The sequence below is a fragment of the Halichoeres trimaculatus genome, unplaced genomic scaffold (assembly GCF_033239565.1).
Source record: "Halichoeres trimaculatus isolate MK-OKI-2021-1 unplaced genomic scaffold, fHalTri1.1 fHalTri1_scaffold_18, whole genome shotgun sequence".
Lineage (NCBI taxonomy): Eukaryota > Metazoa > Chordata > Actinopteri > Labriformes > Labridae > Halichoeres > Halichoeres trimaculatus.
Genome location: NW_027437196.1, coordinates 16,559,823 through 16,577,725, shown reverse-complemented (window position 1 = coordinate 16,577,725; position 17,903 = coordinate 16,559,823). Strand labels below are relative to the sequence as shown.

General features: G+C 40.9%; 1 protein-coding gene across 2 annotated transcripts in view; it reads right to left on the bottom strand.

Moving 5' to 3' along the window:
- Positions 1-17,903, bottom strand: part of myripb (myosin VIIA and Rab interacting protein b) — a 172,081-nt gene that overhangs the window by 17,078 nt on the left and 137,100 nt on the right. For both annotated transcript variants that reach the window (XM_074693351.1, XM_074693352.1), the window contains exons 5-8: positions 6,649-6,735; positions 3,994-4,091; positions 3,704-3,784; positions 2,942-3,115 (exon numbers count right to left, since the gene is read on the bottom strand). In XM_074693351.1, coding sequence (XP_074549452.1) covers positions 2,942-3,115; positions 3,704-3,784; positions 3,994-4,091; positions 6,649-6,735 — 440 coding nt within the window. The remainder of the gene's footprint in view (positions 1-2,941; positions 3,116-3,703; positions 3,785-3,993; positions 4,092-6,648; positions 6,736-17,903) is intronic.

The window sequence follows — 17,903 nt, the reverse complement described above, 5'->3', positions numbered from 1 at the left end:
TGTCTTAGAGAGCGTGTTTTTAGAGAGCTGATAAACACAACCCATCCCACTATAGGCCGAGAATTTGCGAGCGATCCTGTCATATTTCACAGGACTTTGATCTTCCCTGAGTGAAGCAGCAGGAAACAGAACGGTGAGGCCCAGTGAGAGCAGCTTTGATGCTCCGCTCACACACGGGGCGATGACGAATCTGCAGGAGTCCCTGCTGACTAGTAGTACTACATCTGCCAGGTGTGTGTGGGCCCCAGTGTGAACTATGCATCTCTCTGAGATGTTGTGCAAACTCTGTTTTGTTCACATTTGCAGAGCTTATAATACTTTGTATTTGCCTGTGCTTAAGAGGGAAATGCTCCATAAAGCTCCCCAAATGTGGAAAAACAGGAATTAGCCACGCGTTTATGAGTTTGTTTTGTTGCCTGGTGGTCTGTTTTCCCTGTACACAAAGTAGAAGAACTCAGAGTGCTCAGATTTCCTTTAGGTGTAAGCAATTCTCTTAATAAATGTCGGATTATAATGTTTTAAAGAGGCCCTATGATCCCAAATAGCTTAAAAATAGATGTTGTGCTAACCTCTGAAGAAAACTACCATAAAACCTGGGAAATAAATCACACAGCTAAACAGAAAATAGTCTACAAATAAATTATTTCAACTCTATCATGACTTATTCTCTTATTTTAGTTCACATGACTGACTGCACCTTGGTTTTCTGATGCAGACGTGTGTAGTAACAGTAGGATTTCAGCAGCTTCTGTGCAGCTGCGTAGCTCTTTCTAGTACCATATATTTGTACACAGTTTGCCATGCTGCTGGCTACCGTCTCAGCAGTTAAACTCAACCTTGGGAGTGGCTCCCAAACTTATTCTCCAGAGCTGCCTCTCTGATATGTATTTAAGTCCCCTCTTCCCCCAACATAGACATAATTATTTGTTTCCTTCTGAGTTTTTTTTTTTTGATCAAAAATGCAGGAAGGAGGATCTATCTGTGGCCCAGAGTCTCACATACACTATTGTGAAGATGTGACTTTTAACAAGGCATGTGTTTGTTTTTCTTTGTTCAAGACAAATTTTTACTGGCTACAAAGTGCCATGGTTAGAGATTTATCAGCTAAGTTACGTAGCGTTGTTGTTTAAAACATTATACCAAACATGACATTAAGTAAACTTTGAAAGTTTGTACCATTCGTCAGTAGCCGGCTATATTTAGCGCAACTGACAGCCCGGTGCTCTACATTCCCATAATGTGTAATGCTAGTGAATCCTGGTTATGTCCTGCCAGCGCTCATCTACCAAGCAGAGCTAATGTAACCTCACTTTTCATTTTATTGATAGACTCTCAGTTTGAACAGACCACTGCAGAATAACTGCTGACTGTGGGTTGGAATGAACATTATCACAAACAGTTCAGCTCGTGTTTAAGCCTTTAGCTTGGGCCGTATCACTCTCCTGTTTAGCTTTCTTCTGCTCTTCTGTCCTTTTTCTGTCTGACAGTTGGGCTCTAGTGTCCACCATCACTACAAAATTAATCACAGAAATCATTTCTAGCAGAGAAAAACACAAATCTCTTATGTCATTAAACTTGGTCAGCTTGTGCGATGTTATCATACAGACTTCAACGTGTCGTAAATCAATCTTGTCCTGCTCAACCTGATGGGAAAGCTAAATAGTAGCAATTTGAAATATCCTATATTGGCGCTGATAATCTCATTTGAATGTGTGGGTTACGATTGGGCATATATCAACAGTTCTACTGTTTCATTTAGCAGATACTTTTGTCCAAAGCATCGTACAACACAAACAAGAATTTTGACAGAAGGGAAAACCTTAGTGCGACAAAGGGCTACAAGTATTTGATGCTGCCATCGAGTGCAAAAAGATTTTTGTGTGTGTGTGTGCAAATGTAGAGCAATATAGCCATAACTAACCACAGTTAATCACTGCAAAAAGATATATCAACCTTCAACAACATTCAATGATCAGTGCTAAATATTCACTAAGAGCTGGGTCTGAGACCTTCTGACTAATTCTGCCCTAAGGACCAAGAGGAGAAGGATCAGCTAAAGCACTCAAGTGTTCCCTGATCAGATGAGTCTTCAGACATCTCTTAAAAGTAGAAAACTACTCAGTAGATCGCATAGACTAAGGTAATTTATTCCACCATTTGGGCACAACAGAGAAGAAAAGTCTGGCTAGAGATTCAGAGCCATGCTGGGCTGGGAGCATCTGGTGTCTAGAAGGGAGACTTTTTCAAGATCACTTTGAAACTCCTCACAGCCCCTTTAAGCCTTAACCCAGTTTGGCAATCCTTGACCTCTCCAATGGCACGTTCAATTGATCTCAGAAGCTTTACCTACATTACTGTGGTATCTTTTAAGTGAAATATCCTCACATAATAATAAATGTTTTATATGAGTTTTCAGCTGGTATGCTGGTTGTAATAAGCTAGAAGAACTGTGCTATTTATTCTGATTTCTAGGACATAATTTGACGTTACTCCAGGATTAGTTCTACAAAATTCTAAGAGTCTGCAGTGTCCTCTCTGGCTTTAGAACAGCAACAAGATCCAGAGAGGACACATGGCAGATTCAAAGACTAACATGCTCATGTAAAAAGGGACCACACAGTCACAGCACATAAACATGTTCTGCTGAAATGTTGCAGTGAGTTTTCTGCCAAACACAACATTCTTTAGAGACAACAGACCGTCCACTCAGGAGCATATACCAAATCACAGACAGACGAGTATTATTGTATTTATGCAGTGAAATGGAGGGAGAAATGTACATCTTTACTGGAAAAGCAAATTACCCTCCTTTAAACACACACTGCACAACAGAGGAGACACACAGTCGAGACCAACAGTTCTGTTTAGACTTCTGAGGATTCGTTTGACCTTTTTTATTTTTTTTAAGAGTTTTACAGCCTGAGTAGAGGAAGAGACTGACCCAGAGCGTGTAGGAGTGTCTGAGTGTGTCCTGCGCTCCTTGAGAAGAGCCTTGGGTTGACCCTTGAGTCTGGGACAGAGAGGGCAGCTCACTGGGTGGGATCATAGACTGAGGCTGAGGCCAGACAAAGTCATACTCTGTCTGCATCTCTGAACGCTTCCTCCTCTGGATGATCTGAGAAAATGAAAGAAAAGTCTTATCAATATTAGATTATGATCATTTCTGCAAATTGGAACAAAGCATGCAATCCCATGAAGGCGTTTTATGTTTACACTCAGGCATGAATAATTCATTGCAATGAAACTTTAAAACCAATACTCTGTACCAGTTTCTGTTTGAATCTTCATGAAACATTGGGCTTTGTTGGAGATAGAAGACACATTTCTTGGGTTGACTTTAATGGCCAACAAATGTTAATTAAGACCCAAAAGTATTTAAGCAAATTAAAAGTCATGACTCTAATGAAAGAGGCTGAAATTAGAGTTCTTTATTCAAATCAAAATGTGATATTCAAAGACCGTGGCCCTTTTTTCTGGGATGTTGGTGTAATCAGGATTTCAAAAGAGGGGAAATGACTGTAATTTTCACTCTTCTTTTGCTTTTTCTGTTAAGAAAAAATTAATGGAAACAAAGCTGTTTAACTTCATAATACACTGTCAGTCAAACAGAATGAGGACAGAGCTGTATATAAACCCCAATTCTTCGAAATGCAATAGAAAAAACAAATGTTTAAAAAGTACAATGAACTCTTGTTGAACTTACCTTTTGTACAATGGTTGTGGCAAGTTCCTCTATGAGCTCCTCTTTGTGGTCCCGCAGATACCGAGCCTCATTTTGCTTCTCCTGCACAGACACACAGACACACACATATATACTGTTCAAAGTGTATTACCAGGAGAGGGTCTGTGCAGACATCTTAGCCAACAACCATGACTGCCTCCCACTGATATAGAAACCAAGAGGGAGGCCAGAGGAAGAAGAGGGAGATGATGGGGAGGAAATGAAAAAAAGAAGAGATGGAAAGAGTGAGAGAAAAGAGGTAGATGTCTAACCAAGCTGTCACTGAACTCCTCTGCCTTTGCGATGGCCTCCTCTATGGCTTCCTCAGCAACACGCAGGGCGACTGTGAGCGTCTCTGCCATGCTGTGTCCTGATGTTAGACAACAAAGAGACAAACTTTAATGAGATATTTGATTCATTTAAAAACCTACAAACAGCACTCTACCCTCCTTTTCTTAGCTTCTAAAATGCCTTAACACTTGTCAAATGGTTCCCAATCTGTGGGTCGTGACCCTTCATCAGGATCACAACACAAATACCTCATGCACAACTACACCTTTATTTCCTGTTTCTCCTTTGTAATTGTTTTTATCACACATTTTTAATTCTCATATTCATTGCAATTTTTATATTGTTAATATCATTTCTGTACATTCTTTAGAACTCTGTTTTAACTGTGATATTTAGTGTTTATTTATACATATTGGTGCAAAGAGAGAAGGGTCCAAACCAGGGTCAGATTCCTTTATATTTTTTTTGAAGATGCTTGGCGAATACAGGCTATTCTTCTTTTTTGGTTATTTTTGGGGCTTTGTATGTCTTCAATTATAATCCAGAGGGGCATGGGAAAGACTAGGATTCAGGGCAAGAGCGGGGAGTGACATGTGAGAAAGAAGCCAGGGGCTGGATTTGAACACAGCTGGGCTTAGACCACTTGGCCATGTACGCTCTGAATAAAGGCTATTCTGATTCTGATTACAAGGTAGAGTTGCAGAATGATTAAATCAATTTAATCAACAGAGAAGAAAAATATTTGTTAAGTACAAATAACAGTCTGGTTTTTAATTCAGTCCTTTATTTTGAAATACTGTACTTCTTTGAGGCTCATGAGATTCAAATGAAACAATCTAGGACTCTCAAAATTGTTTCCAACCTGTTTCAGGTGCTTTCATGAAGACAGGTTTCAGGGCTGATACTGATATCAGTTATTTTCAGTCCATGAGACCACAACTGATCCAAAATCCGACCTGATGTGAATTTACATATAAAATTAAGCTTTCAGTCTAAATGTGAAATGTAAAATATCACCAACACATGACTTTAGGAAATATTTGATCTTAACTTAAACTTATATATGTACATTTCAGTGGCACACAGACTTCAGTGCTGATTGGCTATTACTCGTCTGGTGTCTTGCCAATCAGATTGAGTTGTGGGCGGGGTATGAAAACAGTGAGTAAAAGAAGACGCAGACCTTTGCGCCCTGTTAACACGACAACGTTTCATCTGAAAACGCTGACACGCAGTGAAAACCATCTGTGTTTACACTGTAACGCAAAGAGACTGAAAATGCTGTAGTAAGCATGCCAGGCCTGTAGTCAGCGCTGTAACTGTCTTGTCCAGAAGCAGCTTTTGGGAAGTCTCCACCCAAGTAGAGTTGAGCCGATCATCTGGTGTATTGGGGATTATTGAGTGAAAAAGTGGAGCAACAGCTGCACGTTTTGTATATAGACAGTCAGCAGAAACAGCAGATTGAGCAGCACAAGCTCAACATGATTATTCGCGATGATCGTGATGCGAACAGTACTGTTGTATGGTGAGGAGCGGAGTGTGACGTCGGCGTTTCCACTGACACAGCGCCAGCTTACTGTTTACACGGCAATGATGTCGGCAGCGTTTCAGAAAAATTCCACTCTGGAGGCCGTTTTCAAAAGTTTGTGTTTTAGGTCGGCTGAAACGCAACAAAACTTTTGCGTTTCACTCTAAAACCTTTGTTGGGTAAATGGCCCCTAAGACTCACATGCAGTAGATCAGGGGTCTCAAACTCCAAGAGGCTGCAGGTTTTCTTTCCAACCAAAAACTCCACCAGCTGATTTCACTGATTACCTCATCTTCAAGCAGAGAGCCAGTAATTATCAGTGAAATCAGTTGGTGGAAAGAAAACTTCCGGCCTCTTGGCCCTCCATGGCACAAGTTTGAGATCCCTGCAGTAGATTGATGGGGTGACTACAAAATTATACCCTGATACAGATGATCAGCAAATATACAGATACTGCCCTTGATTCTCTGCCAGGTTGATATCTTTGAGCCTGAGTGAGAGCTTAACAGTGCTTAACAGACCAAATTACCAAACCCACGAATCATGACCTCTTAACACCTAAAGATAGTTTGTCTGCTGGCTTCTAAGAGCCTCCATTATCTTCACAACAATCATGATACAAGCATAAACAATTCATAATCACTTGCAAACAAATGATATTAGCTCTGTCATTAGCCTGGCAGTTTGATTGTTTGCATATTCACTTAAAGCTGTGTGTGCCTGTGTCTTTGCACAGTGAGTAGACATGAGTGTGTGTCTTAATGTGTTTTCTAATGTGTAGGAGGCGATGAATTTATGTTTGTACGTCTCTATGCGCTTTAGTTTGATGATTTCAGAAGGAAAGCCATTTTCCTATTGTGTGGCACTGATGTTGCACTCTAAAGGATAGTTTCTTTTTGTTAAGGCAACAATTAACAAGCAATAAACATAAAAACTGGACCTTTTAAGAAAACAGACGGCTAGAGAAACATTGAGTAAAATCAATACCGCAAATACAAAAGAGAAGAAACTGCCGCAGAGTGGAAAAGATAATGTGGATTTTAATTGCGGCTGAAATGACCCATCAGGCTGTAACAAACCCATCGTCTTCCATCACAGCTAATCTCACCTTCGCTCTGTCTGTAGAAGGCGGAGTCACTGCCACAGATGCTGCCATCGTTGTCGTTTCCGGTGCTTCCCTCGTGAACGCTGCTTTCTGCACAGGGAGAAAGACAAAAACAAAGACTTTAGATGAAAGCCTTCGAGCTGTCACTTGTCACATACAGGCAAACTTTACACTGGTGTCACACCATATAATAAAGCAGACGCACATGAAAGTGGGTTACACAGCACACAATGCCACCAAACTCTCTTTTTCTTCATCATCTGTATTCCCAACTCCAATTTGTCATCTTGTCAATTGGAATCTTTTGTTGCTCCTACACAGTGCTTTTCCCCAGTGTTCACGAAAAAGGGAAACAAAACTGAAACAAAATGACAGTTCAAAGAAAAGAGCGACTCACAATGGTGCTTATCATACGCAAATTCTCTGTACAATTGCACCATTGGGTTGTATGTTTTCTGTATAGCACATTTAGGCCAAGTCTCCAAAGACTTCGAGCTATATTTGTGAGAGTTTTTTTTTCTCAAATGAACTCCAAAAACTTGCAGCAAAGGGAGGTTTATGTGACCCAAAATGGAAACTTTGTGATTATAATGTTCTAACTATTCTACATAAAAAGCTATGAAAGCCCAGAGAAGGTGTAGCGGTTACAACATTCCCGCCTTTCAAACCACATATTCCCTCAGAGGCCCATTAACTCCTGTTAGACATCCCTCCTGTGGTTCCCCCATTTATTGTGGCTTGCTCATCAGCGGTAAAAACACAGAGTATAAATTCACACACGGCTTATTTGGAAGACAAGCTGTCACAGAGAGCAGGAGGGGGATTTGCAGGAGCACCAAGGTGGAATACAATGCTTCTGTTTAAGCCATTGAGGAAAACACTGGTGCAGTCTGGCTCCAGCTGCACCTCTGGTTGTCTCTTTATTTCATTTCCATTCACTAACAAGAGCCAAAACAAAACCAAAACCTCCCAGAAATTCCTCCGTAAACTCTGCGACTCCAATCCTTGGCCGTCCTCTTCTGCCCTCCGACATAAATCTTGTTGACAGTGTCCTGTTGCAGCTCCTGTTGGACAGGCTGCAGTTTCTGGCTGAATGCACACAGACAGCCGAGTGCTTGCCATGGCTTGGTAAGAGTCTGGCTACGAGGAAACGGAGCCACCACTGAATCTGCTTCGGCAAATTGTGACACCGCCGTCACTCTTCTGTACCGCAATCTTGCCTTTGAGTGCAGGCATGGTTTCTCCACAAAGCATCAATCTTACAAAAAGACGTTTATTTGGTATAAAATGGTGATAGAAAAGCACAAAAAACAAGCTAATACATCAAAACCACACAAACTGGCATTTTCTTCTTTTGTCCTCTGACAGCAGCGGCAGTAACACAGCCAGCTGTCAGATACACTCGACTATTTCTGCTTTACTGCAAGATGAACTGCTGTCTGTCTGAGCTCTGTGGTGTTTGGGAGCACAGCCCGTAAGCCAGCAATTCCAAACTCTCACATTACTTCCCTGTGACACACAGTGACACGGTGTAACCTGTCTACAAAATACAGCCGCTCTGTTTTGTATCTCTGTATCTACAACTTCAGCTTCACCATGAAAGGTTTGTGTGCCAGTGTAATGGATTTAGTGCAGTCTTGTGTGTTTCCATTCACAGTCCCAGTCCTCCCAGTTACAGCACGCTGTAACACGTTTCCAAACCATTACACGCTCTACCCATCCTTCACTGCCAGCGTTGTGTCACACCGACTGAAGCTGCGTTCAACAGAGCTGTACTGTTCTCACTTGGTTAGAGCTGAATTATTCTGTCTGGCACCGTGGAAGGGGACAATAGTGGGGGAAATTACCTGCAGCGGCTCAGGACAATGTAGACACAAAAGGACTGCTGTCAGAGAAAGTGAGCTTAATAGCAAGATGGGCGCACACACTCACACAGACAGAGACTTACACACGGAAGCTGACACACAAATTGTTCAGGCTAAGAAATCTCTAGAGGACAAGGTAAGGTGAAAATTTATTCCATTTCAACACCAGCTCAGCACTGTTTGCACACCAACGCCAACCTTTGTCACAACAGCCTGTCGGCATAACCTGACCATCTGTGAGATGTCCAGAAAGGTGCTGCTGTCACCTGTCTGTCATCTGGATGCAGCCTGCAGAGCCACTCCATATGCAGAGTATGTTTATCATTCCAGAGTAGGAAAAGCACCTATGTGTGTGCACTAATTTATCTTCTTCGGAAGTTTATTGTGTCAGAGGTGACTTGGTGTTTTTTATGCAAATGTATCTCCATAAGTCTGAAAATCTTCCCCCATGTTTATCTTATAGCTGCTGTGACATATGAACACAGCATAGGAGGTATAAAATATCTCACATTCAACCACTAAGAAATTTTTCTACAACAGTACCATGATGTATCTGGTACAAATTTAGCTTTTAATACCCAGTTACTTTGTGTAACATGAAGTGGATTGTACCTTGGCACCCTTGAGTAATCATTAATTGCTTCTTTGGCTTAAACCAACAGAGAGAGACTGTCCACTAAGAAAAATAACAAAATCCTTAATTATGACTAAATCCCATAAAAACAAAAAGATATAAATACAAATATCACTCAAGGCAGAGCCCCCAATAGCTGCAGCCAGGGCTCGAAATTAACTTTTTGCTCACAGCCACTGTGGGTAGTGGTTTCCCAAAGTTACCAGCCACTCAGCAGTTTCTCTAGCCAGTCAGTGCAGTACATGACTTTCTCCCCCTGGGTCATCTACGAGCCATTCTTAACGTGTCTTCCACATTTCATTGAAAATCTTTTCTTCCTTCGTCTCATCAAAATTTTTTCTGCACAGGACCCGAGTATGATGTCAGCAAAAGGCTTCACAAATAGACCAATGAGCAAACACTTTGTCCAGATAGTGCTCATGGGTGTTGTAGTGACGTTGTCCCACATTGCAATTGGTTTTTCATTCCAGATGCGGTTTGAGAAAACTATTAAGTATTAAAAATTCAACCTGCCAAAGTGGCTGGAGGGAGTGGTGGTGTTACCTGCCACTGCTAGAATTCACCCTGGCATTTGACAGGTAGGCAGGTGTTATTGTCAAGTCCTGACTGCAGCTATTTTTACACAGAAAAGTCAGGTGAACAATCTTGAAATATCTTAGAACTGAAGCGAGTTATTAAGCTGTTACATCAAATTTAACCTTGTGACGATTAAGTGCCTATGTGCCTAATTGGAAAATGTTCATGATAAAGCTAAAAAAAAATCCTGTCAGTCCTTCACCTGTCCTTTGTGTTGATACCATAGGCTGTATAAAATATGGACATAGTCTCCACTGTGTCACCTGTAAAGACCTTTCACGTCTGAAACGAAGCCCGGTACCTGGCAATTGGTACCGGTTCTCAACGTACCAGTTTTTGGTATTTTTTGTGTTTATGTGGTAAAAAGTATCTTTTTTAATAATAAAATGTATATTATTTTCAATTTAACACATTTATTTTTCAATATTTAACCTTGTTTATGCCCCATGACCTGTGTTCATGCCCAGCATGGAACATCACATACGCTTCCACTCCCTCACAGTCACAAGAATGCATTTAGGTACCTAAACATGGTACCTTTTGGTTTTACATGAATCGATACTTTGATTTAGGTACCGATAACAGTACCTGATTTGCTACCAATCCCTAGTCACCTGTCTGTTCCAGATGCAGAGCAATAAAGCCAATCATTGGCAGGGGCCATATTGGATATGACGTGGGCTTTCAGCTTCCTTTTTAACAGCTATAGGGCGCCCATCAGTCATGTGCGCCAATTTGGTTCTCTGATTGGACGAACTGGTGACATTTATATCTACTGAACCACTGAGCTAGAAAAATTCACCCCCTGTACAGTGTGCGCCAATAGTGAAATTAGCATACCAGACTCAAGTCATTTTTAACTAGGCTGTTAAAAGGTTTTTTAATACTGTAAATGTCTGGATTTTTTTTGGGCTTGGTGTGTATGTGGTTACCGGTCTCTCTGCAGACATGCTCATGTGGATTCCCAATGAACAACAACTTCCACATAGGCTTCATTTTTCTGAAATGGATGTTTCCCCTTGGTTGATACCTTGGTACGGTTCGTACAAAATATGAATGAATGAGTGTGTGCGTGAAAGGTCGTTAGTCTCTATGTGTCAGCCCTGTGATTGACTAGCGACCAGTCCAGGGTGTACCCCGCCCTCGCCCAATGACAGCTGGGATAGGCTCCAGCCACCCATGACCCTGTACAGGATAAGCCACCTGCAACCCTGAACAGGATAAGGGGTTCAGAAAATGAATGATTGAATAAATAAATAAAGTATCAAGCTTGTGGTGCTGTTTATCTGGCTGTTCAACAGTCTGTACTTGGTTTTTCTTCATTTTGTAAATCTAGTGTAATTTTACTCTATGTTACCACTATTTAGCAGGTAATTGACTGAATTCCAAACACCTAGCTTAGCAGCTTGTTCAGTATATGTCAGTCATTGAGCTATGCCTTGAAAGAAGTGATTAAAAGTCATTTTTGTTGGAGAAAGAAAGTGGTGAGATGACCTCCACTTACTTTGTGAGCACACAAATATTCAGACTGGTATGTACCACAAGCTCTTTTTAGCTTCTTCAGTTTTATAAATAAACAACAGTAGTGTGCTAACGACAGACACTAAAATAGAAACTAAATCTGTGGGAATTAAAACGGCTAACTAGCCCATTCACAAGCCAGAGAATAAGCCACAGGCACAGACTGTTTAGCTTACATAACTGGCTAACCATTTGCTTCTCTCCAGCACTAAAATATGGAACCGCTGGCTCCAAAAAGCCGAAATACCAAACTCAGGACTCTAAAAAAACAAGAAGTTAAACAATGGGTGATGTAAGGGTTGAAATGTTGTATAAAAACAAATTCATGGGCAGTACCATCAGAGCAGTTAGCTAAAGCCCCTTTTATCTCCATAAACCCGAGGTGATCTGAATCCTCTGTCGTCATTTTTTTCATTCACACCAGCTCCCCCATCCATGAGTCATACGTGACCGGACAGCAATGATACATCAACTGCTCTGACACTGCAGAGTGATGCATTTGTCATTAGTTAACCCTGAATGACACTGACACTTTGTCATTACAGAGGTGGCCAGAGGTAAATGTGTGTGTCTCAGTCCAGTGCATTCTTCCTCGGGTCTACCCTCGGTGTTTTCTCACCATGACCATCGTCTCACCTCAGTCCTCAACACTTGCCATACCCGCCACTCAGGGGAGTGTGGGAGGAAATCGCTCGATATCACCTTGGTAACCGCGCAGACGACAGCGGTGGCCTGAATCTTCAAGGATGTCTGCACACTGCTGGTGAGTGTGCAGATATGTGTACGTGAGTGGATGTGGAAAAGAGAGTCAGGGTGTTACCTTTGGCTTTATGCAAAGGGAATATAGACCATAAATATCAAGTGCAAACATTCAATACAATATCACATGTAAAGAAGATTAACGACAAAACTATTACTGCATGTGGGTGCAGTTTGTGACTTTCTCAGTGATCTTGAAAAGGTCTCACCTCTAGAAATATGCCTGACTGTAAATCCACAATTTAAAATGAGATTGTCAGCACCAAACAAGGTTATTTCTAAATACTACTTCCTGATTCCAGATGGGGTTAGACAGGAGTGGATTGATTTACAGCCCCATGACAACACCATGCTACCTGATGAAGTTTCGCAGTAACAAGAGAGGTTTGTGTTTTTCTCTGATGAAAACTCTTTCTTGGATTAATTTTGTTGTGATGGGGGACATTGGAGCTGAACTGACAAGAAATAAATCACGTCAGAGCAGAGAAAAGCTGAATGGAACAGAGTTAGAGCTTGAGCTAAAAGCTAAAACATGAACTAAAGGTTAAAAAATGGGCTGAAGGCTAAAACATGAGCCAAAGGCTAAAAAATGGGCTAAAGGCTAATAGGTTAGGATGTTTGTGATAATGTTCATTCCAACCCACATGCAGCAGTTATTCTGCAGTGGTTTGTTCAAACTTGAGAGTCTATCAATAAAATGAAGAGTGCCAGCCAGCTAGTAAACAGCACAACAAACTGAGTTTTCAAAGTTAGCTTGATGTCATGTTTCAAACAACAGCGCTATGTGACTTTTGATGAATACCTTATCTACCTTACATGCTGGATATGAAGCTCAATGGATCCAAAACATGTAAACCTTGTGTGATCAACAAATTAAGCTTGAATTTGACTCGCCGAAGCTGGCTTAATCTTCTTTAGACAAAATGTCACTGCTTCTCCTACTGAGTTTTCCCTAAACTGCTCTCTTTAGACCTACAGTGAAAGAGCGCTCATCAACCTGAGACCTCATCTCATCTCATCTCATCTCATCTCATCTCATCTCATCTCATCTCATCTCATCTCATCTCATCTCATCTCCACCACTTCTCCAGGTCTGGGTCGCAGAGGCAGTGGCGTGATCAGCAGGGACCAGTGGCCCCTGCTCCCAGACACTTTCATTAGCTCTTCTGAGGGGACACTAAGGCGTTCCCAGGCCAGTCAAGAGATATAACCCCTCTGCCGAGTCCTGGGTCTTTCCTGGGGTCTCCTCCCGGCTGGACATCTCAAAACACCAACCGTCGGACTCTCGTCTTTAACACTTGGGAGAAGACCTTACCAGGAGGCTGAGGAGTGTGATCCCCCTGAAGTTGGAACACTGCCTCTGGTTCCCCATCTTAAAATGAGGAACCACCAACCCAGTCTGCCAGTCCAAAGGCACCGTCCCCCATGTCCAAGCAATATTACAGAGACGTGTCAGCCAAAACAGTCCTACAGCATCCAGAGCCTTTAAAAACTCAGTTGTCCACCCCCGGGGCACAGCTGAAGTATTTTGTTACAGCTACAGAAAGTTGTAACACTGACAGCATTATATCATTACTGTATGGATTCTGATTGCTCTTTTTCAGTTCTTTTCACACTATGGTGTAAGTCCCTCTGTATCTATGTCATAACTCTATTTGCTTTCCATTTAGTGTACATGCAAGTGAATACATGAGGCGTAACATGGCCCACTTCAAGAAAGCCTCGCCTGCAGGTAAAATCACAGTGAGCATAGCTGAATGATACACATGGATGAAAAAAAAATCAGTTTATTTGAAGAAATAAAAATATTTAAATCTCCTCAGACACTTTGGAAGTTAGATTTTGAGAACTGGAATGATGCTGAGTGAAATAAAGGGAGCGAATATGTGGATGGGCAAAGTGAGCAGACGAGAGGGAGTGTATAAATAAATGAGCCAGTAAAGCTCCACTTAGAGCTATCGTTCCTGGAGTGCCAGCAGCAGCAGCAGGAGGAGGAAGGAGAGTCCAGACGGTTTCCTTTCAATTACAATGCAGCATCTGGCAGCACCACACAGTCTCATAAACAACGTTCTCAGAACAACGACTGAACTGACAGGATGTCTGCTCACATCATGACAGGCTGGGAGTTAGTGAAAGTAAACAAACCTGCACACTTCACTAGCCTTCATTTGGCAGCTAAGAGCTTTATCCACCTTTCTGGAAATGATGCAATAAAGAATAAATCTGTCACAAGTCAAATGAAGAAGCGTGTTTCAGAACAGATCATCATCTTTGAAATTATTAGTAAATTTTAACTGTTTGCAGTAGTCAGAAGTGTGTGCACAGAAATTAATTGGTCCCACTGCTCGCAAAGCCTTCAAAGTTCAGATGATGGAGGTGGAATATGCAAAGAAGGAGCATAATGTCTCCAGTATTCAATAAGAGCTCTTAGTATTACATTTTTACATAATCATCATGCAACTGCTGTCACCTGCAGGCCACTTTGCCTGGCTTATGAGGAGCCTAATTGGGCTAATACTCATTATGCCGGAACCTGAGCATGAACAGTTGCGCAAAAAGTGACCCTGAATGCCGTCTGGGGCATGAGAAATCTTCACCATAGGGCAAAGAGGGAAAGAAATGTCCCTCCCACACAAACAAGTGTATTAAAGAAGAACATAAAATAAATCCCTAAAAGCTGAAAAGTTTAAAGATTGTTACTGCAAGGTGAAAACTGAGCCTCTGTCTTTGGAATCCAGCAGATTTACAGAGGTGCTTTGTTTGGTTTAAAACAGCACAAAATAACCCTTTAAAAGTGGACTTTTTCTGTTTGTACTGTCTCAGCTATGCCCCAAATACTCAAAAGATAATCTCTTTTACATATTTCACTGAGAAATGCAGACTCTGCTAGGATAAGAGCAGATTTTGATTTCAGAACTGGTCTAGTTTGTAGTACATGGAGTACGATCCACTATCAGCAGGCTTAGTGTACAGGTGAAAAGTTCAATTCAGGAGCAAATGACAGAATTCCCAAAAGTTTCAAATGTAAAAACAGGACTTTTGTGTAGTCTGCACAAATAAATAGCAAATAAATAGTCTATAAATAGCAAATGGCAAAAAATATGCTTAAATTAAAGACACCAGAATGAAAGCTAAAAAGTGACAGTTTATAACTAAAGGTCCTGAGATCAATGTTTATGTCCCTAGCGAAGAAAAAAAAAACATATCTCTTGAAAAATGAGGCAAATCAGGAGTTATTGTGTCTGTTTTTCTGTGACTGCACAAATTTTTCAAACCATTCATAATGTACTGGCACTGATTTACAAGATTAGCCCCATCCGACAGCTACACAGCTCCATAGCACTGTTGTTCAGTGACCCTTCATCAAGCAGACGTAGATCAGCAGAGTAGTCCATGCATGTTCCGCTACACAAAACCTTATGCTTGATTATCACTCCCTAATCCACTCTGTTTCATAAGTCGGTTGGTTTTATTAATCAAAATCAATTAGATGGCTGTAAAATTGTTCATGTGGGCATAAATCTGATTGTCCACACAAAGCTGGTTTTAGCTCAATAACACAAAAATAAATAAAATAAAAAAATTGAGCGAGGAGTTATGAAACAGAACAGATAATACAAAAAGCTAGTTGCTGATGCTCCAGTACGTACTCTGTTTTTCAGTACCTTTTGGGTATGGTGGTCCAGATGACAACCTGTAACCGGGACGCTTCAGAGCAGTCCGGATGGAAGTCCACATGTCAGACTTTAACACAAGCTAACAAACAATGCATAAAGTATGTGTTTGAAAATCTGTACAATGGAGGAAAACTTTCTGATCACCACCAAAATACAATCAGCTGATCCCTAAACCCTCCATAATCTGACCAATTATTTAACTAAGTCTTTTGTTAACTCTGGAGTGGAAAACAAACTCTTAACTCTAACTGTGGACACAAAAACATTTTTAATCAAATATTTCTTTCTTTCTTTTTGTACCTCTTGACTTACTGCAGCCAAAATATTTAGTCACCTACACACAAACACACAAAAACAACTTACACGGAGATCACTTAGTGTTAATAAAGATGGGAGACATGCCTCCTCCACCTCTTGTTGTACAAAAATGAAGCCAAAATGTCTCACTATGAGACACATAAGCATATATTCCTGCTGATGTTTTTGTAGCCAGTCAGCAGGTGGAGCTACAGTATCAGCTTTTGTCTTTTACTTCTAATCGGTACAGAAAAAAAAAACTACAAATAAAATTGCCAAAGCTCTCTCAGGCTGGTACAGATTTGGATCTTTATTAAAGCGGTCTTTTGTTGGAATTAAAAGTCCAATGACTCTTGTGTTAGTGGTTGTTATGTCCTCTTTCTCTCCTAGTCTGATTCATATAATACCAAAGGAGCCACATTTGTCTTAAAAGCCATCATCTTTATAGCCTGTTGAATATATTTAATAACTAAAACAACTTAACTTTTCTGTAAAATTCAAACTGGGAAATAAATTGTTAAACCGTAAAAAAAAAATATCTAACATGTACTTTGATTTCATGGCCCATGTGTGAACTTGGAGGACGCAGGTTTTATGGCACACAGTTAAGTCAGAGGGAGCTTAAAATATTTTGGCTTCACTTCTGGGACGCCCTGAAGTTTTCCATCTTTTTTGTATGGCCAAGTTAAAATGACAAATTTTGCTTTGAGATTAGAGAGGGATTAAAATTTCAAACTTTTTTCTGAAAAATTTATATTTTGACTCAAGTGATTAAAACCCCAAACAGACGAAAACACCAAACCAACGACACCAACCCTTCCTTTCCTTTGAAGTTATTATATTATTGTATAGAAAGCTTTGCCCCTTCTCTCACTCTCTCAATAATAATATCAGAAGGTGAAAATACATTTCTTAAGTCAACTCCCTCTCACTAAATAAGAGGGACGTCTCCTGCAGACATTTAAAGGGATGTGACAGCAAACACAAAAGGGAGGAGAAAAGTGGGACAAAAGTAATCCACTGTTTCAAATGAATGAGAGTCAGTATGGAAAAAAGCTCACTCTCGCCTTTGATACTTCGTTACAGACTCTTCACATCAACTTTCATGGTCAGTTTCATGATACTTTACCATTAAACCAGACTGGAAAGGTAGAGAAATGTGTACGAAAATAATTCTGAAATGAAGATGTAAAATTGGGCCATATAAAATGCAAGTTGTAAACATTGGTTGTGTAATATATAAGAGATTGAGCTCTGACACATTGGAAAAGTTTTTCAGACAGTGGCAAAAAAAAAAAAATCCCTGCCTCTCTAATGTGTGGTCCAGGAACTCCTGCGTCAGAGTGAAAAAGAAAAATACTGGCAAGAAATAACTGACGCACTTCAGCAACCTGCTGAGTGACTGCCATTAAGATTTCCTGGTGTGGTCTAGCTCAGCCTTTCGTCTTGCCAGAGTCATCATGCTGGTTGTGAAGATTGGCTGGGTAGAATCATGTAGTCTGTTGGTAAAGTCAGTGCACAGATTTAGTGCTCTGTGATGCTCTTATCACAGTGACCATTGTCTACAGTGAGAAAATGGGGGCAAATGACACATATGAGGCAACTACTCTCCCAATCCTGATTCCAGTTCACTGAACAGCAATTAATTAGTTGGTCGACTGACACCTAGCTCCTTAACAGGCCATTCAAAAACAACAGTCCAGGGATAATGGGATTTCACTCACTATAAATGCTTGTGCATAGACTTTTTGGATAGTCATAGGACACAAAGCAGCCTGGTTGGCAGTTGTCGCAAGGTTAGTAACAACAGAAAAAACAAACCCGGGAAAACAGAGGGGAGAGATGGATGAGTGTCGGGAGGTGGGAGAAGGAATTCTTACCAAAAAAACAACAAAGTCCTGTAAATATCTTGAAAAACGGGACAGTGAA